The sequence below is a fragment of the Neospora caninum genome, chromosome XI, assembly GCF_000208865.1.
Source record: "Neospora caninum Liverpool complete genome, chromosome XI".
Taxonomy (NCBI): domain Eukaryota; phylum Apicomplexa; class Conoidasida; order Eucoccidiorida; family Sarcocystidae; genus Neospora; species Neospora caninum.
In genome coordinates, this window is record NC_018397.1 from 5,083,631 (window position 1) to 5,104,225 (window position 20,595).

Genomic DNA, 20,595 nt, shown 5'->3' on the forward strand with positions numbered 1-20,595 from the left:
ATGCGCAGAACAGGTGCGATATTTTTTGCAGTTTCGCGCTGTCGGTATCTGTGTGAGTCTGTATTGACGTACACACCTGTGTATATGAGTAAGTATTTAGGTAGACTCGTGGAGAAAACAGGCATGTCGAGGCGACTTTTCATGTCCGTGTACACCCACATGTAGACATCCGTATTTTTATAGGGGGACTTCTACAGATAGCTCGTGATTTGGGGATTGGACGCGCGCCAACATCTTAGAAACGGATTCCCAGTAAGCAGGCGGATCACCTGTCCCTTTTCACCTCGGGCGAAAGAACAGGCGTTGACATGCTCAATGTGTGCTTCTCGAGGGTCTATCGGAGGGTTTTTGTGCGCAAACTAGGGTTATGGGGCAGAGTTCCGTAACGCCTCGGTTCTCCATTTCAGCCCGCCTCTCTCACCGCAAACGCGAAGGCCCTCGCATGCGCCCGAGAGTGTCGACCGTCTGGCGGACATTGAGTGAAGTGGAAAGAAAGGAGGTGCGGCCTGCACTGTGGACACTAAAAAGCACCGTGCACTGGGCAAGCGACACAGAGAGGAGTTGCGTGCATGCGACGGAGGCAAAAAAGGATAGCAGCGGGATGGGCAGGCGAGGAGTGAGGACAGAGCCACGCGAGGAGCAGCGGAAACAGAGAAACCGAGGATTTAGAGGAGCGGAAGGGGGCCGACTTCATAGTGCATCTCTCGTATTTTCGTCCGAGTCAAAACAGACAGTTTCGTGTGTCTGCATGCACTTATCAGTTGTGGTCCTGGGAGCCGAACGTGGTACACGTGTTTCCTTTGGGCACCCCGCTGTCGGTGAGGCACGAGACCGGACGCCTAGCGTACAAGGACCTTGGAATGCAAGTGTCGGGGAGGGACGCGCGAGGAGTCGCTGACGAGCGTGAGTTTTTTCGAGAACCGCTCTCGTGTGGAGAGCCGTTTTCTCTTGACCGGTGGGGGCCTCGGTTCTGCACGGCGTTGGACTGCCTACAGAAAAACGTGTCGGTACACATTGCCCTTGCGCGCGGAGAACTGAGAGGTTGTTTCTCGTGAAGGAATCCTGAAGCCTGTAGCATTTCGGCTGTCTCAAAGTCTACCGAGGCCAAGGCTTGGGGTGCCATGACGTAGACCAAGAGCACGAGACACAGTGAGGCGAAAACGCTGCCGCGGCCTCACTCCGGGACAGCGAGAAATGCCGACGGCTCCACAGACACCGAGAGCAAGGTAGAGGGGAAACGCACTCAAATTGGAGGAAACCACGGCCCTTTGCATATCGATCAGGTCGTAGGGACCGCACTAGTTTGAGCGCCGCTACTCTGTCGTCTTTGGTGTGGCGCGATGTGTAAACTGCGCGGTTCGTGTTTCCACGACTGAGTATTCTAGAGCCTCTTGAATCCACTGGGTCCAGTAAATAGGCCTTGAAATGTGTTTCGACATTCGCGCTTTTTGGCACCAGGAAAGGTTTCCCTCGCTCTGAATCGTGAGCATCGTATCGTTTTTGAAACGATTAGTTTTAGAGGGGGCAATGTGTTGTTTCCCCGGCATGTTTAGGTCCGAGGCTGCGGTGCCCGTACCTGGGCACGTCGTCTGGAGCGACTTGGAAAGTCAGAAGAACCGCGTGGTTGCCCATCCATATCTACACATTTGCCATCAGTTGAGGCGCCACAGAATAACGACAATTCTTGCTTCGTCGACGACTTATTGCTCTCTCCACCTATTCATCGACACGCGCATGCGGCTTTCGATATTCTACAGGCGTACGTTTGTTTATGTTTCCTGTGCCTATCCCTGGCAGCATCTGCCGATTTTCACAGGGCTCATTCTGGTCGCAGACGTTTGAGCAAGAGCGGCGAGGATCGAACAATACAAGAGAACTTAGAAAACAGGGTTTCTGGTGACAGGGGATGTAGACGTCGTACGTGAACTGCCAACCACACACACACGCAAGTCAGAGTGGTACACGTGGCAGGGCCCACGTTTTTTTGTTCGTTGTTAAAAACCGGCATGTCTTTTTCTTGTGTCGCTCAAATTTTCCTCCCGCGCCGTCATGTGGGACAATGGAAAGAGACGCAGGAACCCATTTGGGCGTATGGCTTGGGCTGTATGAGTTGAGTACACACATTTGCGTTGAGTACACAGATTTACTGATAACCGTGTGCAGGCCTGCCACTAAAGACCGTCGAGAACTATTGCATAGGTTTCTCATGCTCGCATCCAGACGCACATCGTCGGCGTAAATATGTTCACTTTTCCTAGTTCATCAGTCTCAAATAGAGAAGACTCCTGTCTATCTCTCTGTCTCTGGGCGCTGCTCTCCGGTTCCTTGGGTTACGCGCTCTATCCGTTTTGCATGTTGTTTAATACATGAAGGAGGCTCCTTTCTTTGAAGAAACCATCGGAGTCGATGGCGCCTTGTCTGCCACAATCACGGGAGAGGGAAGCGGGGCCTCGTGGACGACGACGGGTTGTTCAACGAGGATAGGGACTGCTTCTTCCGTCTTGGTTTTCGAGTTCTTCGGTTCTCGAACTTTCTCGGGGGTGACTTTGATTTTCGCGGCGCACGGTTTGCAGACGGTTTCGATCTTTGTTTCGTAGCACGGGTACGCCTGCTTTGTGAGAACGTCGTTGTAGCAGGTCTTCGGTTCTGTGTACGTTTCCACTCCACATTTGCTCTCGTACTTTGTCTCAGTGCATGCATACGGCTGCTCGACCTCGACTTGTTTGTAGCACGTGTCGTCCACCTGGACTTCGACTTTCTCGCAATGCTTCTTCGTGCAGTCGTACGCAACTTCCACGGGGATCTTTTCGGTGCACATCTTCGTTTCCCTGTGGCACTGGCGTTGCTTGGTCGTCTTCGTGCATGGGTATTGCTCCTCGACTTTGACGGTCTTGTAGCAAGTGTCTTGGTAGGGAACGGCCTGATCCTTGCACTGCATTTTCATTTCAGTCGCAGGGCACGAGTAGGGGACTTGCACGGCCACTTGTTTTTCGCAAGTTGCTGCGACTTCAGCAGCCACTTGTTCGCACTGTTCCTTCATTTCCATGACTGGAGGGCAGGGGTACGCCTCTTGGAACGGCACCTCCTTCGTGCATGTCGCTGGAACCTGTACAGCGACTTGCTTGCATTCCTCTTTGTAGTCAACCTGGATGCAGTCGTACGCTTCCTTCACCTCGACTGTCTCGTAGCACGTATCATTCACTTCTACTTCTTGGTCGGTACACTGTTCCTGCTGTTCCTTCTTGTCGCACGCGTACTCCTGAACGGCGTCGACTTCTCGGTAGCACGTCTTGCTCACCTGGACAGGGATGGTCTGGCAGTTTGTCGCCTGGGTCTCCCCGTCCTTCTTGTTCAGTCGACGCATTTTGCACTTCTGATCTTTACATGGAACCTCGACAACGCATTCCGTCTTGTACTCGGTCTCGGTGCACTCGTACGCTTGCTTCTCCTTCACGTTCTTTGTGCACATGGCCGGAACCTTAACGTTCACTTTCTTACACTTCTGCTTGACCTCTGTCTTCTTGCACTTGTAGGACTTCTCCTTCGGCACCATGCGGTGGCACTTGCCTTTCACCTCAATTGGAACTTGCGCGCAACTCTTTTCCATCTGTGTCTTCGAGCACGCGTAGTCCTGTGTCTTCATGACGGTCTTGAAGCAGGTGCTCTGAGCCGCCGCCGACGGCACCGCAACTTTTTTACACTGCTGTTTGTATTCTGTCTTTGTGCAAGCGTACGGAACAGTTTGGAGTTCCTCTTTGTGGCACGTTTTGTCAACTGTCACTGCGACTTCTGTGCACACTTGCTCCATTTTCGTTTTCTCACATGCGTAGGGTTGCTGTTGGTCTACCGAACGGGTGCACGTGTCGGGCACCTCCACGGGGACCATGGAGCACGTTTCTTTGCCCTCGCACGGATATTCTCGCTGCTGTTTCTCGGTTTTGTAGCAAGTTTCAACCACATCTCGACACTGCCTCTCAGTCTTGGTTTTGGGGCAGCTGTACGCCTGCTTCTCTGTCACTTTCTTGAAGCACGTGCTGGGGACGCCGACGGCGACGTTCTTGCATACTTCCTTCTCCTGGACCACAGGGCATGAATAGGCCTCTTTCGTGGTCACATCTTTGAAGCATGTACTCTGCACCTTCTTTTCAACCTGTTCACACACTTCCTGCTCGACGTGCACAACTTCAGCTTTCTTAGCGGACGCAAAGAAAACCGACCGGTTCCCGTTTACGCACATCAAAGCGGCCACGACAGCCAAAAACACGACTCTGCTCGGACACCGGCGTACAACCGCCATGGTGATTCGTTTTCTCTATAAAAACTACCTGAAAGTGAAACCTGCTTCTGGGAAAGTTAACGGAAACCGACAGAGGGGGAAAAACAAGACAGAACGAGGCGTGAGAGCGGGACGTTCGCCAACAACAACCACTCACGAAAACGAGAAAAAGGAAAGATACTAAAGAAAGAAACAAAAATCAAGAAATACCTTTGACTGTGAGCCGGTAAGCTAACCGAACAAGTGAAACACTCTGCTCTCCTGTCTTCCACAGCTTTTTGAAAACAAGTAGCAAGGTACTGACTGAGTGCAGAGATTTGATCAATCCAGGTCCTCGGCGGTTCTACAATAACGCGGCAGCCTATCTATATGAAAAAGTTGTGAAGCGGCGCCCTGACATGGATGTGTACACGAGCCCTTTTTCCTGAGCAAGATACAACGACTTCCAAAAAAGATAGATGGGAAGAACGGCATGTAGATTTTTGTATTGCACACGGCGGCTGCAGCTCAGTCTGCCCCAGAGCGCGTTGTAGGCGCCTGTGGTTCTGGGATTCAGCTGGTAATTAGTTTTTCACTGGCGAGCGGAGTTCCAAAGTCATACTGTGAGTCTGTCGCGGAACCCTGTTTGTGCAGAATCACGTCCCGTCTGCTTATACGGGACTCGAGTACAGGAGATATCTGTGGCCAGTCCCCAGCAAGAGGAATGATCAGGTGTACCGCTGGAAGGAAAGGTGGTAAAGCAACTCACAAATACTGCCACTTAAGAAGTAGGTAAATCTCAGCTGTTCATGTAACAAAAGCCTCGCTTCCTAATGGGCAGGCCTGTAACCTGAAAGGCGTCGTATGAATAGGGCCCCGCGTCCTATGTCGACAGACTCACGTCATTTGACAATGATATGCCCGCGGCGAGTTCCCGTGTTGAATCCCCTGTTTGTGACACAACTCGTGTGTTTTCAACACGCAACGCGAGCCTCACTAATTAAATATGCACACTATCTGGGCATAGGGCCCCGCCACCTCACCCCCCACTTTTCCCGCTGCCACAAGATTTATCGTGGCAGACTAGGCTGTAGACGGTTTCTTGGATTCTTCGGCGCGGCGTTTTTGCACCAGTAAGAGGGGACAATTAGATGCAGGTAGCAACGAAGCGGGGAACTACGAGGGGACCACATAAGCAGCCAGACGGCATTTTCACCGCCTCTCTTTAGGACGAAGAATCAAACACAGAGGATCCGCATGCACTCCCCTCTCAGAGACCGGGGACAGACAGTGCCCGACTAGGCTCGGCCACCGATACAATCGGGCACATACAGATGCCGTGGTTTCCCCTGTCTATGAAGGTCTTGCGTGGATATCAGTATGGTGGGTGTACAAGATATACACCTCACTAGATGAGCCTGCCGTGAACCGAACTGATTCTGAAGAACAATGGTAGAGGAAAGGACAGCAAGGGCGTTTCCGAGGAGGGGCAAAGTGTGGCAAATTCCGAGAAGGTTCACGCGGAGGCTTCTAGCGTATAACTGAATGTTAACCGCTATATGTAAGCAGTTATGCAGCGAGGGGCATATATATCTGAACATAATAGATATATGTGGGTGTACGGTTTCCCCTCGCATATCATCATTGATTGTGTTGGGCGCACGCGGCCACTCGATTCGGGAACGGGAGCAGGTTTTTTACTCTCCGCTGAGACCGGGAAGCCATCCGGTTCAAAAGGAAATGCTAGGATTTGGTAGAACCCAAGGAACAGCCCAGCGTGAGAAAGTTTCGAACTGCGCCAAAAGAAACGCTCATATTTTCTCGGGTCGAGTCGACTGACTGGCTTCCTGCTTACATACGTGCCTGTATGTCTACCTGTAGGTGCATGTACGCATATTATTTATATATATATATATATAAGCAGTACACGTATCCCCCGTCCCCCACCCCCGCCCCAAACAGACATTAGTGCTTTTCGTCCGATCTCGGCATAATTGTCACGTTTATTTATCCAACGTTGGTTTCTGATGAATTCATGGTCGGGGGCGCCCCCGGCGTAGGGTGTGCTGCACAGGCGCGGAAGAGCGACCTACGGAGTGGCGGGTTCGTTTGCAGGTACCGCTGTGAGACCTAGGCAGAAACAAGGAGGAAGGCGTCAAGTTCTTCACATGAAGACTAGGCGAGACCTCCCTCGAAGACTGAGGCAAACCCCTTTGCTTGAGACAGGAAAGCTATTTCTCGCACTGTCTCATAGCCCTGCAACAGCCGAACAAGTACATGAAATTCCTGTGGACAGACTCGCGTCTCTCTTTCGCCCTATTTGTCTCGCTGTGGATATGAGTGAAAGAAGAGATTCCAAACAGGAAGATAAGTCCGGGGGAGACACGAGAATCACAGTCTTCCGCGGCTTGAGACTATAGTAGTCTGGTGTACGTACACGGGAGCGCGGCGGTCTCGGTGGAGCGTAACTTTTTTCGCGGCACACGCGCTCCGTTGTCCCCCTCAGTTTACTCTGTGCTTTTTCACACCGGCTTTGAGATTCACAGACTGTCACGGCTGTTTGAGCATTTGCACTCGAGTTTTTTCGCCTTCCTACGTCTTTTGCGCATTTGTCTTGTCAACATCTCTAGCCCCTTAGCCGCGTTCTCTTTCTGCCGCCAGCTGTTTCCGCTTTCCTCCTAAACACTGCGTTGCCTCTCCACAGTGTTGCCCTCTTGCTGTCCACTGCCCACTGTCTATCTTGTCGTGACTGGTACTTGACGGGGCGGAGCCTCAGTTCTAGACACATGCAAATTCATTTGCAGGTGTAAAAATGCATATACACATTGGTATGCGGGCAAATGGCTGCGTCTTTGTAAGCGAGAGATTTGTTTTCGGACGCACATGTTTCATCGCCTCCAGTCGTCGCGCGGGCGCATCGCTCTTCGCGCTCTCGTGTCGTCGCAGGAACACCCGGTAGGGTGAGTTTGCGCGGAGGCGCTGCAGTCAAGCAGGGCTGAGAAGTCGCGCCCGGCGTTTTTTCCTGGAAAACTCTGGAAAACTTAGAAGGCCGACGGCTCAAAACTCAAGGGGTCGCATGCTGCTTAACCACTTTGTTGCTTTCCGGGATTCCTTACTCAGAATGTCAGAGGGATTCGGCAAGCTGTTCTTCCTACCGTCCTTTTCTCTCGTGTAGTTTCTACTCCAGACACTGTGTTGCCGTCGTCCATTTCTCTCTCCTTTGTGGACTCGCTTACCTCAGCGAGGCAACTCGAATTTTTTTCTTCACAGCCCCCAGAAACCTCCTGCTTCGGCTGATGTCATTCTCTTCTCTGCTGGTGCACATCTTTCGCTTTTTCGCCAAAACTTTCGAAAAAAGCGGCTCAGACCGGCGTGAGAAAACGCGAGGGAGGCCACGGCTGGACCTGTCTTTTTGCTAGTTAAGACTTACCGCTTCTCCTCTCGGGAGGGAAACGCACGTTTTCGCGTCTTTGCTGTTCCAGTTTCTCTTCTTTCCTGTCCGAGGGTCACCCGTTTCCACGCTCCCCGAAAAACCTCTGTGTCGGCATGAGAGGCGCGCTGCTGTGAAATGCAGCGACAACGTGTATCATTCTTCTCGTTTTTTGCAGCAATAAACGTGCGCTTCCCTTCCGTAAAGTTTTCCTTGAAATAATCTCTTCAAAGGTATCCATTTTCTCGCCTTTTTTCGCGCGTCCTCGGGCCTCCCGTGCGTTCGTGGGCAGGGGAGGAGGGGCGCTACGTGCTCCCTCTTTGTTCCCCGAGAGGTGTTTGTCGTTCCTCGCCTTCTTCTGTTTGCTGTCTCGCTTTCTGCGTCGTTTTTCTGTCTTTTTCTCTCTCTTTCCTCGTCTTTTTTTGCGTTTCCTCCCTCCGGCTCGCGGTCTGTAAACGCATGGTCCGCCGCAGCTTTTGTTGCGGGTCGGTCGTGGGAAAGCCCCTCGCTGGTTCTTTTAGCCACGGGCGTTTCCCGTGTCGGCGTCGGAGAAGAGAGTCACACTTTCTTTTTTCGTCGGCGCCTTCTCTTTCCTCAAAACGTGATCGGCCGCAGCCTTGTCAGGGTCGGAGGCTTTTCACTGCTGGGCCATGAGCGGAACGCTCCAGACTGGTTTTCATGGCTTTCGCTCTGTTCCCTCTTCTACCAGCTCTGTCTCCTTAAACGAAAAAAACAAGCGCAGCGGATCGAGAAACTGTATCTTCTACCTTGTCTGTCTTGTCTCGCCTTCCGCCCTACTTTTGCTGCCCGAGCAACACGTACTGGTGTCTTCCGGGGCCAGGAACCGCAGGGCTTTCTCTCTCAAGGGAGGACTCGAAACTCCTTTCGTTCTCTTCTTTTTCTCACAAGCAAGCGGCCGGAAATCTTAAACAGACCCGCACGCAGGGCGCTCGCGTCTTCCCTGGCACGCGGCAGCTCCTGTGCGTCCCCAGGCACTGCTGTGGCCAGCGAGTCGTTTTGTCTCCACTTTCTCCTGCGACGCTGCCTCGATCTCTCCTGCCGGCGTATGCGAGAAAAGCCTGTCAACTCCCCGCGCAAGGCCCGCAAACAGCCCTCAACTTGTGCGCGTGCGGCCTCTTGTCTCACGTTTTTGTGATTTTTTGTCGCGCTGTGACGGTTCGTGGTTCGTCCCGGCTTTCGACTGGCTCGTACCAAAGAGAGGATCTGGAACAGCGAACTTCAAGGTTGTCTCGCTTTCTCGAGATTCCTCATGTTGAGAGACATGGAAAGACATCAGTGACGGTTTTCGCAGTTCTCCCGATCTGTGGAGTCGACGGCGGTCGTCCCTGGCTGTCTCTTGTGTGTCTCTCGGCCTTTCTTTTCCGGTCTCGGTTTTCTTGTCACTTGCCCCCCGAAGAAACTGGTTTGTCTCCCGTAGATCCACGGAAGTGTTTTTGGTTTTCGTTGCTTTTCGTCTTGGCGTTTCGCATTCCTACCACGCGGGCCTTCCCGAGTCTCTCAACCACTGCACAGGGTCTCCGTCCTTTTTCTTGTCTTCCCCTCTTTCTTCCACACCTGGCCCGCACACTCGGCGCTCATATGCACGGCAAGCAGACCGGTCTCTGCTTCGGGTTCACACAAAACTTTTGGTGGTTTTTTCACCAGCTGGCTCTCCTGTCTCCTTGTCAGAGCCTCGCGGGTGCTCGTGTCATAGCTTCTCCATATCGCACGGGGGGCGTTTCCCGCCATGGTGCAGGCAGGCAGGTGTGCGTTCTCTGCTTTCTTCTGCCTGTCGAGCCTGTCGTCTGTCGGTCTCCGGGATACAGAGAAGAATCCCATGGCACGGTTCGAAGTTTTTTGAAAGGACAGTGCATGTCGCCGCTGCCTTATCGTCCAGCTCGTCTCTCCTGTCTCCCTTGGGCTGTCGCTCTTCCGCTCGCGCCCCCTCCTTTTGGCTTCGATCCGTCTGAAAGATTTCGCTTTGCTGTCCATGGCCGTGAAAACAGACTTGTGGTCGAGCCCGTGGCCGGAGAGAGAGTATGGCGTCCTCTGCGGAGCCGTGTCTCAGGTGTCTTGACACCCGACACGTCCCTCTCATTTGCCTCTCGCTTCAGGTATTCTGTGCATGCGCCTTGTGAACCAGCTTTCGCCTTCCCGACCGCACGCCGTTCTATGCCGTCTCTTTGCTCCCCCTCTCCACTTGCATTCGCCTCTTCGTTGTTCGCGAAACAGATCTTTCGTCTCCCCTTCTCGTCTAGGAGAGACATGGGAGTGGGCGACGAGCAACAATCCACATTTTGCCTGATCTACTGCTTGAGTGTCGACGTCCGTGCTCGCCCCTTTTAGTCAGAATACAATCGTTCGACCGCTCTCTGTTTCCACTTCGTCTCGTCTCTCTTCGTCAGCCGCGCACCGTCTGCTTCCATTTACTGCGTTTCTTCGCTTTTGTCGGTTTCCTTTGTCTTTCCTCCCCCCGTCCACGCACTGGTCGCCTCTCTTCCGAGCGAGCGGCTTCTCCGAGGAAGATGAGGAGGCAGTCACCGACAGGGAGAAGACGAAAAGCGGAAGCGAAGCAGGCGAAACGGGGGACAGAAGGAAAACGAGGATAGTATTCGGGGCGGAGAGGCCGAAAGGAAAACGGTTCTGTTGTATCCGAAAGCTGAGGCCAGACTGTGCCACTGAGAGGCTCGACCGATTACGACGAAACAGGAGACGCAGGCGAGCCGGCGGGAACAACGGATTCCTCATGTCTTCCACAGGGCGTTCTTCTTGATCAGTCCCTCGTCTTTTCCTCTTTCGCGTTCTTTCGCTGAGTTCACCATCTCTCTCCGTCCGTCTCGACAGTCTCCAACTGCCGTACTCCGCTGCTGGCGTGTTTCTCGCTGTCTTTTCTCGGCCTGTGAGCCCGAGCACGGTCTCCATCCTGTCACCATGACGGAAGGGTGGGACGTGAGACGTGGATTTTCCGTGTTTTGCTCTTCGAATCGTTTTTCTACGCTTCAAAATCCACTTGGTCGCCCTGTGCTTCCGTGGCGTCCTCCATTTTTCGAATAGTCCCGTAAAGCTGTCCTCTCGTTTCGTAGCGCCCCTCCTCTTCCTCCCGCCCTCTATTAGCCGTCTCACCCGTCCGCGGTTGTCCCTCGGTTTTCGTTTACTCTCTGTCTTGCCTCTTTCTTCTCGCTTGAAGCGGCCTGCATGGCTGTGGAAGATCCCGGGGGCACCACGCACTTTTTTCGGCGCGCCAAAAACGGGAAGTGAAACGCTCGCAGATCTTCTTTCCGTTCCTGGTCTCTGAACGTTCCCGGACGCCTCGGCCGGCGTCTCTTGAGCTACAAGTGTCGAGTGTCGCTGCGGCGGGAGCACTCTGTTGGCCGTCTCTCGCGGGCAAGAGATTCCTCGTGCAGTTGTTCTTCTGCACCATCTCGAGAGCCGCCTCTTCGTCGGTGTCGCCTGTCTTGTGAGGTCTGGGTGCGCGCTTCGCGCTCGGCTGCATCAACCGACGGCTCAGTCTGTCGCCTGAGTGCCGAGGCGCGTGCATGCGCAGAATGGCCTCGGCAGCCAAAGGGAGGTCTCTGCAAAGCGAAAGGCAGTCTCTTTGGAGGCAACGTCAGGCTGAGGACAGCGAGTAGGAGAAGTCCTGCGTCAGTACCCCACAGAGCCTTGGGTGTCTGTTTATTCGAGCGATCCTGCTTCAAGACCCAGATCGCCCCGTGTCTTCATCGCGAAAGAATCTGCCTAACTTCTCTCCCTCTCGTCATCTCCTTCGTTGGCTTCTCTGCGTTTCCCGGCTCCTTTTTGTGGCCCGCGGCGGTCACGTGTGGGATTCCGTTTTCCTCTCTCTGGCAGCTCCGGCGCGTCTCTGAGGAAGACCGTGCCCCGCAGGCGGGGGCGTTCGAGCGTCTTTTCCGACTTGAAAGATGTTTGTCCGGGGCACTCGCCACTTTGCGTCGTCCTGTGCTTCCCTGCCTCCCTCTTTCTCTGGAGACCGACGGGAGGCAGACGATCTGTGGGCACGAGACGCGCCCCGCGATTGCTTCTTCGACGGCGCCGTGCGCGAACGCGACGGAGAAGCCGAGCGCGACCGAGAACTGGTGAGAGAGAAGGAGCGGGAGAGAGAAGGCGTCTTCGCTGGGCCAGAGCGCCAGCAGGGCGCGTCGCTCCCCGTTCCGGGCGGTCAGGCGCCGCCTTTCCCCGTGCCGTCTGTCTCAGTGGAGGACTTCCCGCCGCGCGCGGCCTCCTCGCCGACGTCTTCATGTGGGCGCCCGTTCCACGCGAGTCTGCATCCGGGAGACAGGCCTGACTTCGAGGGTCTGGGGCGGATCTGTCAGGAAGAACGGGGAGAGAGCGGCGTGCCGCGTGGGAGCTATGCGAACTTCTGCGCGGCCGACAGAGTCCCCTTCCCGTCCTGCCTGCCGGATGGAGACCGCGAGCGCGTGAGTCCAGGGAGTGGGCGGCGGGACGAAGACAGAGGGTTCCTGGGGACGGATCGCGCGCGCGGCGCGTTCTGTGGAGGTGGAGGGGAGCCCGCGGGGCTGTTTGTTCGGCACGAGCGCGCGGACGGTCCGATGCGGGACGCAACTGAAGAGCGGAAAGAAAGACACGACTTTCCGCTGGCCTTCACTTCGCCCTTTCCACATCACTACCCGGCGCCCCAGTTCGGGCCGGGCAGCGACGGCGAGGTCCACTCTGGGGTGTATCTACACCCCGATTTCCGGAAGAGCCAAGACGGCGAGATGAGCGAGAGTCGAAAGGAAAACCTCCACGCTTTCCACGCGCAACACGATGCCTTTCCCGAGGACGATCGCAGGCGCCACGGCAACAGCGCCGACGACTGCGTGCGCGGGTTCCCGCCTTTCCTCGGCGGGAAGGGGTTTGAGGGCGAGGGGAGACAGGCCGACCAGCGACTCGCGCTGTTAAGCGACGGAGACCGCGAGGCCTTCCACAAACGCGGCTTCTTTGTGGAGGGCCCTGCGAGGAGAGAAGACCCGTTCGCGGCACACCCGTACCCCCACGGGGCCCACTTTGACGCAGTTCCGCAGCAACGGGAGGCGCCGCCAAACGCGCACGGTTCGCCTCCCTCCTCCCCGTTCCTGCCGGCCTTCCCGCCGTCCGTCGCGGAGGAAAACCGGCCTCTCCCGCCCATCTTCCCCGCGCTGCGACAAGGCGAGGGGGACGGGCGAGACGCAGCGCGGCCCCCGGGGGCGCACGACCCGCGCAGCCTGGTGCCCTCGTCGTATTTCTTTTCCCAAGGCAACCTGGTGCATGCGCCGCCGGACGGAGACAGCCACGGCAAGATGAGCAGAGAAGGCCGAGACGAAGGCGCGCGCGCCCCGTCCGCGTGTCACGCAGATGTCCCTGAGCAACGTTTCGCCTACCCCTCGGAGCCTGCGGCCTTCAACGGCAGCCGCGTTCACCCGCCTCTCTCGTCGCCTCCCGCGTCGAACGGCGGACCTCTCTGCGGGTCTTCCTTCTATCCGCCCCAAGGGCCCATGCAGCCGTTCTTTGAAGGCCCATTCCCAGCCTCCTCCTCAGTGTACCAAGGCAGGCCTGTGGAGGGGGGCGTGTATGACCGAGGCGAAGGCCGCGAGGGCGACGACGTCCAGCGCGAGGGCTTTCGCGTCCACGTCCACTTCCACCGCCCGGGCGAAGACGGAGAGAGAGAATCGACTGAGAGAGAGAGGCCGTTCTTCATCTCGCCTCCGGCCTTCGGAGCCGCGTGGAACCGAGAGGGCGAGAAGAGGGACGAAGGGCGCGAGGGGAACGCCGAGAGAGAGAGAGAGAGCGGAGTCGCCTTCCCGCCCGACCTCCAAGGCAACATGCCTGAGAACGAGCGCTTCGACGCGCGGCGCTTCCCACCCCACGCTCTGGAAGGGTCGGCGCCGATCCCCTTTCTGGTGGGCTCGGCCCCTTCGTCGCCGTCGCTTCCCTCGCGCGCGCTCCCGCCAGCCTTTGGCTGCTCCTCCGGAGAGCCCGCGCTGTTTCCGGCGTCTCCGCTCCTGCAGCCTCCGCTTCACGGGCCCGATGTCCGGGGCCCGAGAGCCGATATGGACGAGAAGCCCGCTCGAAGCCGGGATTTGGAGCCCAACTACTTTGGCCACGAGAGAGACAGGAAAGGCCCGTTCCTCGGCGTGGCTCCCCCGCTGGGCCCGGGGCCGCAGGGCCCCGACTGCGCGCAAAAGTGTGCGGCCTTCCAGGAGACTGGGCCCTCGCCGCAGAGTGTGGGGTTCAACGGGCCTTTTCGGCCGCTCCACGTGAAGGCGGACCCGCTCCCACTCCTCGGCCATCCTGCGTCGTGCGCCTCCACGGTGACGGGGCAGCCGGACAGTTGCGAGAGTGCCCCAGAAGGCGGGTTTTTTTCGACTGCGTCTGCGTTTCGCGGCCAGGCGGAGGCCGGCCGAGGCGAAGAGTCCTCCCGCTCGTCTCCAGAGGACGCAGTGTCGAAAGACAGCCGAGGCAGTGCGGACACGCGGCGCGAGGGCGACTGCGAAGGCGTCGTGACGCTTCCAGCCACGAATCGGTACTCGCCAGTGCTCCATCCCACAGGCCCCGTGCGCCTGGACGAGCTCGGGGAGCCTGGGAGTGTGGGGTCTGGGAAGCGCGAGGACCCGGAGAGACGGCTGCGGGAGGGCGACCGGGAGTACCGCATGCAGAGGGAAAAAGAAGAGAGAGACTTGATCCTGAGACAGTGCTTCTTCTCGGAGCCTTCGTCGCCGCTGGACCGCCAACGGAACAACGCGTACTCGTCCACGTCGGCCTTTCTGCCCCCGTCGTTTTCGTCCTCGCAACCCTCGTTCACCTCCTCCTTCCTCGGCTTCTCGGGGTGCTCGAAGGGAAGCGAGGGGCGCGGTCCGCCCCTGTGCAACCGGCCTGTCGGGCCCGGGGGTCTCCGTGGAGAGGAGACAGACAGTCTTGGAGACCGAGAAGGCAGGTTCCGAGACCGCAGTGAGAACCGAGAGTCCTCGACGGGGCTGCTACCTTTGCCCTTCTCGTCGCCGGCCCGCCACCCGCCCACCTCGCCTGGAGGCAGCGGATCGCCGCCGACGCAGCGCGGCTGTCTGGGCCCGGGGGCCTTCTCGTCTGCGTACCTCGCGCGGCTCACCTTCGCAAGTGCAGAGCGCGGCAGGGACGAAGACCGCGAAAAGGGCGAGGGACGCGGAAGTCCCTCCTCGCTCCTCGGCTCGCGCCCCGACCAGGCCGCGCCGTTCCTGCGGATCTTTGAAGAGCCCGACCGAAGACGCCAGGAAGAAGGCCGGGGGGGACACGGCGCCGAAGAGGGTCTCAAGGGCGAGGCCCGCGAGGAGTGGCGCCGGAGGGGCCCGGGGCCTCTGGAGCGCTGCGGGGACAAGGAGCGAGGCGCGAGCGGCGAGTCGCAGAAGAGCGGTGAGGCCAAGAGCGCGGAAGAGCGCGAAGATTCAAGGCGCAGAGCCACGGAAGCTCCAACTTCGCGCGGAACCACGCCCAGTAGACAGGAAGGAAGCAGAGACGGGCCAGAAGACGAAACCGCGAGCAGGCCTGGGGCGTGGAATGCGCAACGCCAGGAAGAAAACCGAGGCCGCCAAGGGGAAGGCCTGTCCTCGTGCAACGAGTGTGGAGACGGACTCGGCCGTGTGGAGCCTCGTGAGGAGACAGATGCGTCCTCGCGAGACCTTACGGCGGCCTCGCGCAGGGGCAGTGTGGAGGCTGCGCCCGTCGAGCCGGAAAGTCCCGCGGGGATGTGGCGAGCCTCGGAAGGTGACGCTGGGAAGAGGCCTCGCCAGCAAGGCTCGGATGAGAACAAACCAGAGGTGAAGGGGGCGGCTTCTGGTCCCCCACCTGGCAAGACTCCGCCGAGGCGCGTCAGTCGCTCCCGCGCTGAGGAGCAAGGAGAGAAGAACGGCAGCTCTTTCCCGCCGCTTCTGAAGGCTGGGGAACCCCGCGAGTCCCGCGACCGCAGTCCTGCGCTGAAGCCGCCGCAGAAGGAATCCGCAGACGCGAACGGGAGAGAGGACGGGAGCCTGGTGAAGTCGTCTTCGGCGGCGTTGTTGTCTTCGCAAGGTCCAGTGACCGAGCCGCTCATCTCGGGGAGATCCAGTGTGACTGTCTCTTTGTCTTACGCGTTTTCCTCTCGGCACCGCGAACCCTTCTCCATCAGCACGTCGATTGCCGCCATGGCCTCCCCGCTGCCGCCGCCTCCCGGCGCGAACTCGACGTACCTGAACAACGCCCGAGCCTGGGGGATGCTCTCTGGTGCCTCTCCCTCAAACGGAGACACCGGGTCGGGAAATCCGCGCCGGCCTTCCTCGGGGACGCCTCGCTTCTCGTCGTCCTCGTCTCCGCCGTCAGGCAGCACGCGAGAGCGCGACGGCGCGCCCAAGAGCCAGACGAGTGCGGCGCAGCCAGCTGACGCGTGTGGAACGGGCGACACCGGGACGTCTCAGCACTCCTCGTCGCGCACTCGAACGCCCGGCGCGGCGCCCTCGTCGCGCGAAGCCAGTGGAGGCCGCAGCCGAGGTCAGAGTTCCTCCGGCGCCGCGTCTGGGTCTTTTGGAGGCGAGGCGGCAGCGAGTGCCTTGGGATCTTTCTTCGCCTCTCCTGCGCCGAAGAAAGCCGCCGGTCGCGAGAGTCGCGAGGCGGCGCTCCGCTCGGCGCTGGGCGGCGCGAGTGCCCTGTCGTCCACGTCGACTGTTCCTTCTGGGCCCGAAGGCGACGGCGAGCCGGAGGCGCCTGCGGCTTCCTCGGCGTCAGCAGAAAGGTGGCGAGTCTTCAGCTACGCCGAGGTCTGCAGTCGAGGGAGTGGGGGCGGTGCGCGCGCCGCTGGGAGTCGAACCGGAACGGCCTCGCATGCAAGTGGCGCTTTTTCCTCCCGGGCGCAGGCTGCGCCGGACCTGGGCCGCGCAAAGCGCGAGGGAGAGGCGGGGAAGCCAGCGTCTGCGGTTTCTGCGGCAGGAAGTCAGACAGAGAAGGCGGGGGACGATGGCCCGGGAGGGGCGTCGCGGGCGTCCTCGCTCTTGGACAGTTCCCTCGCGGCCTCGCGCCAAGGCAGACGCGAAGAGAACAAGTCTCTGATGCGCGGAGCGGACCGCGAGAAGGGAAGAGAGGCCCGCGACAAAGGCCTCGCCGTTTCCTCGCGCCAGGGCACCTCTGGGGGCGGAGCTGGGAAAGAGGAGACGGAAGGGGCGAAGGCGAAAGAGGGTGTGGACGCCGACGGAGAGAAGAAGACCGGCAGTGGGAGTCAGCGTGACGCGTCGAAGGCTCCCTTCGCCTCGACTTTGCCAGGATCGCGCATGCCCGCCATCAGCAGCAACAGCGCGTCCCTCATCATGGACTTTCCGGCTTCCAGCTCTGGCGGAAACAGCCTGTTTTCGCGTCTCTCCCAGGCGTCCTCGGCTCCAGGAGGGTCCGGAAGCAAACCCGAGTCCGCCTCTTCGACTGCCGGCGGCGCTGGGGTTGCGACCTCTGGAAAAGGAAACACGGCCAAAGAGGAGGGCGAGAAGAACGGGAAGGGCGCCCCGTCGTCCTCGACGGGGGGCGAGGCGAACGCAGGCAACGCAAACAGCGACTGCAGCGACGAGGAAGAAGAAGTCATTACGCTCCTTCCTAAGGAGCTGGCGAGCCCAAAGAAGGAGCCGGATGTGTTGTGGGAAGGCGACGGCCTGACGGTGATCGATAAGCCGCCAGGGTGGCACTGCAGCGACGTGCGCTACGACCCGCAAACGGAATCCAGGCAGCTGTGCTCGATCGTCAGCTCCTCGAGACCGGAGCCCCTGGGCCTCTACTGCAGCCTCCGATTCAACTACCCGACTGGGAAACTGAAAGAATGCAACTTTGGACTCGGCCATAGACTTGACGTCGACACCTCGGGCCCCATCATCATTGCGCAAGTAAGCAACGCGCAAGGGGCTCTTTACGCTCCTAGACGCCGTGCACGCACACTCGCAGTAAACTCTTCATTCACATAGTCGATATATATATATATATATATATGTATAGACGAGTGTTCAGATGTGAAGATATTGCAGATTTTCCCCGGCGGCTTTTGGGCATGTTGTGTGTGTGTGTGACGGAAGGGCGCGTTTGCATGCCGAAACGGATGTGCCAGGGGGAAAAGTTGCTTGCAGGATGGTCCTTCAGACGCTATGTGCGTCGCTGAAGAATCTGTCTCTCCGGCCGAAAGCGCCGGAAAGCAAACGTGCTTTCGAGCAGCTTGATGGATGCAGAGTACAGATGCAAACGCACTGTGCGTCTACACAGTAGGTGGCTGTCGAGGTCTGGCGTCTTCAGGATCCGTTCGTGTCGCCTCTGCTTTTTGTGTGTTTTAGACTTTGGAGGCGTGGCAGTGGATCCGCGACCAGATGCACAAGCGGAACATCAGCAAGGAGTACATTTGTTTGTGTCACGGGACGTTGGCGGAGGGTTTCCACGTGATTGATTCGCCCATCATCACGTCGACGGACGGGCGGCGCCTCCAGTCGTACATTCACCACGCGGGCCAGCCGTCGCTGACGGTTGTGAAGCCTTTGGCGCACTTGGAGCACAAAGAGCTTCGGTACCCTGCGTCCAGCGTGCCCCTCCAGTTCACGTTGAACTGGGTGAAGATCCACACGGGGCGCACGCATCAGATCCGCGTGCATCTCCAGAGCTTGTTGGACTCTCACGGCAGGCCGCACTGCCTGGTGAGCGACGACAAGTACGGCAACGGCCAGCAAGTCGAGGATTTCCAGTGGTGTCGCCGCCTCTTCCTTCACCAGCATCGGCTATCCTTCCGCGACTTGAACGACACGCCTCAGTGCTTTGTGAGCCCTCTGCGCGCCGACCTCCTCAGTGCGCTGCGTCACCTGCGCGTGGTCCGGTCGATGCACGAAGCTTGGCATCCCCTGCGAGACCACCTCCTTTTGGGCCCGGGGCAGGGCCCGCAGGGCGGGAGCACGACGCGGACGTCTTCTCGCAGCGGCGAGGCGAGTGCGGCAGAGCGCGCGGACGCTGCGGCCGGGCGGACCGCGGGGCCGGCCTCGGGAGACGCGAAGCCTGCGGAAAAATTGGAGATCCACGTGGTTCTCTCGGACGCCGAGCAGCGGGCGTACGACGCCGCGTGCCGCGCGATGCAGCAACACAACCAGGAGTATCGACGCAGCGTCTCTTCGCGATGCTGCTTCTCGTCTCCGGCCTCGAGTGGAGCCGGCGCCCTCGGCACCACGCCCTACGGCTCGCTCGTCGGCGGCGCCCTGCAGGTGTCTCTGTCGGGCGGGCTCCTTCTGGGCTCCAAAGCCGGCGCGGGCCTCGCGTCGTCCGCACTCTGCGGCCCGCCACTGCTCAAGGTCGGCGCGGGCGCGCTGAAGAACGTGAGCAACTCGGCGCCTCTCGTACCCCTCCTGCCGCCCATCTCCACAGCCATGCTCGGCGCAGCTGGGTCTCCCTTCCACGCCCACCATTCTCTCATGCTCAACCACAAGGGCGTCCTGGGGACCCCAGGCGGGCCCTCGGCGGTCGCCCTCAGGCAGCAGGCGCGAGTGGGGACTGTGTTGGGTGCGGTGAACGCCGGCGCGCTGTCGAGCGCGGGCCTCATGGCTTCGACCGGCGTCTCCGCTGGAACGGAGGATGGCCGAGACTCCGGCGCAGGGATCTATGGCCGGAGCAACAGCGGGACGATGGGACTGCCGCTGGCGGGAGCCTTGGGCGCCGGGTCGACTGGCGGCGCGGGCTCCTCTCGGGCTTCGAATCCGGCGTGGAGCTTCGCTGACGCCTCCTCTGCGGCTGGCGCAGGCGGAGACAGCTCGCCGTCTTCCGGGACTGGAGCGGGCGGAAACGCGCGGGAAGCGCCGTCCGGATCGAAGGCGGAAGGCGACGGAGCGACTCAGGATGGCCCGGGGCTCGACTGGAAACTCGTCAAGTCTCAGGCTTCGCTCTCCAGTGCGTCCAGTGCTGGAACGGCGTCGGCATCGGGCGAGACGACGCCAGGGAATCGGTCCTCGCAGGGAAGCCTTGGTGGAGCGGGAGTGTCTGGCCCTCCGCAGAACACGTCCCGTTCGTTGTTGGGGACCGGAGGCGCCAGTCGATTTTTTGGGTCGGCAGCAAACACGCCGCCCTCTGCGCGGTCGCTAGCGTTCGCCGGTCGCGTCCCCACCAGCGCGGGCCCTGGCTTGGGCTCCACCGCGGTCGGAGCGTCGAGTCGTCCTCTGCCAGTCGCCCTGGATGCAATGGTTCTGGGGGGTCCGAGGTCCTCGAGCTCGCATGCAAGTGCGTCGAATGCGGGCAACGCAAAGAGCTCCACAGGGAACAAAGACAGCGGCTTCTTCAGAAGTTTCCGCGGGGACAGTTCACGCACAGAAGCGGAGGGCCACAGGCTGGGGGCTGCAGGATCGGGAAGTATCAACCGCGCGGGGCCGAGTCCGTCTGACCACCAGCTGTTCTCGTCGTTAGGACGGACCTCGAGTTTGGGGGCGCGAGGCGACAAGAGCGCCGGCCCAGGAGGCGCCTCCGGAGACGCGCCCGAGAAAGGCGACGGAGGCGAAGGCAAAGCAGACGGCCAGGGCCCCTCAAATGGAGACACCACACCTGGGGCCAGCAGGGCGGGAACGCGCCCCGCCTCGATCGGCCCGAGGAGACAGCTCTACAAGGAGGTGCTCGTGCGAAGCAACAAGGGAGGGGAGTCCGGTTCGAGCTAACGCGATGCATTTAGGACAGAGCTAGAAGAGGAAGGATGGAAAGGCAGGAAGGTATGCCAAGGAAGATGAGATTCCAGGCCGGGCAACAAGGGACAGTCGGTTGGGGAGACGCTCTTGGAGGTACCAGCATTCGAACGGGAATGTGGGGGTAATCAGAGAAAGCCGCAAGCTGAGGAGACACCCTCCTGTTGTCTCGGGAGGTGGGAACATGAAGGCGAAGCGGCCGGATTCGAAAGGGAGAAAAGACTTGTCGATTCAAATGGGCGGCG

At 59.1% G+C, this 20,595-nt stretch overlaps 2 protein-coding genes across 2 annotated transcripts; one reads left to right on the plus strand and one right to left on the minus strand.

Annotated features, from left to right (window-relative positions):
- Nucleotides 1–2,359: 2,359 nt before the first annotated feature.
- On the minus strand, nt 2,360–4,297 carry NCLIV_059110 (conserved hypothetical protein; the record flags this gene model as incomplete). The annotated part of the gene is made up of 1 exon (XM_003885466.1): nt 2,360–4,297. One exon carries the CDS (start codon nt 4,295–4,297, stop codon nt 2,360–2,362), a length of 1,938 nt encoding a protein of 645 aa, XP_003885515.1.
- Nucleotides 4,298–11,602: 7,305 nt separating this feature from the next.
- NCLIV_059120 (putative RNA pseudouridylate synthase domain-containing protein) lies at nt 11,603–20,326 on the plus strand (the record flags this gene model as incomplete). Its single annotated transcript, XM_003885467.1, has 2 exons — nt 11,603–17,545; nt 17,984–20,326. 2 exons carry the CDS (start codon nt 11,603–11,605, stop codon nt 20,324–20,326), a joined length of 8,286 nt encoding a protein of 2,761 aa, XP_003885516.1.
- Between the last annotated feature and the right edge of the window lie 269 nt (nt 20,327–20,595).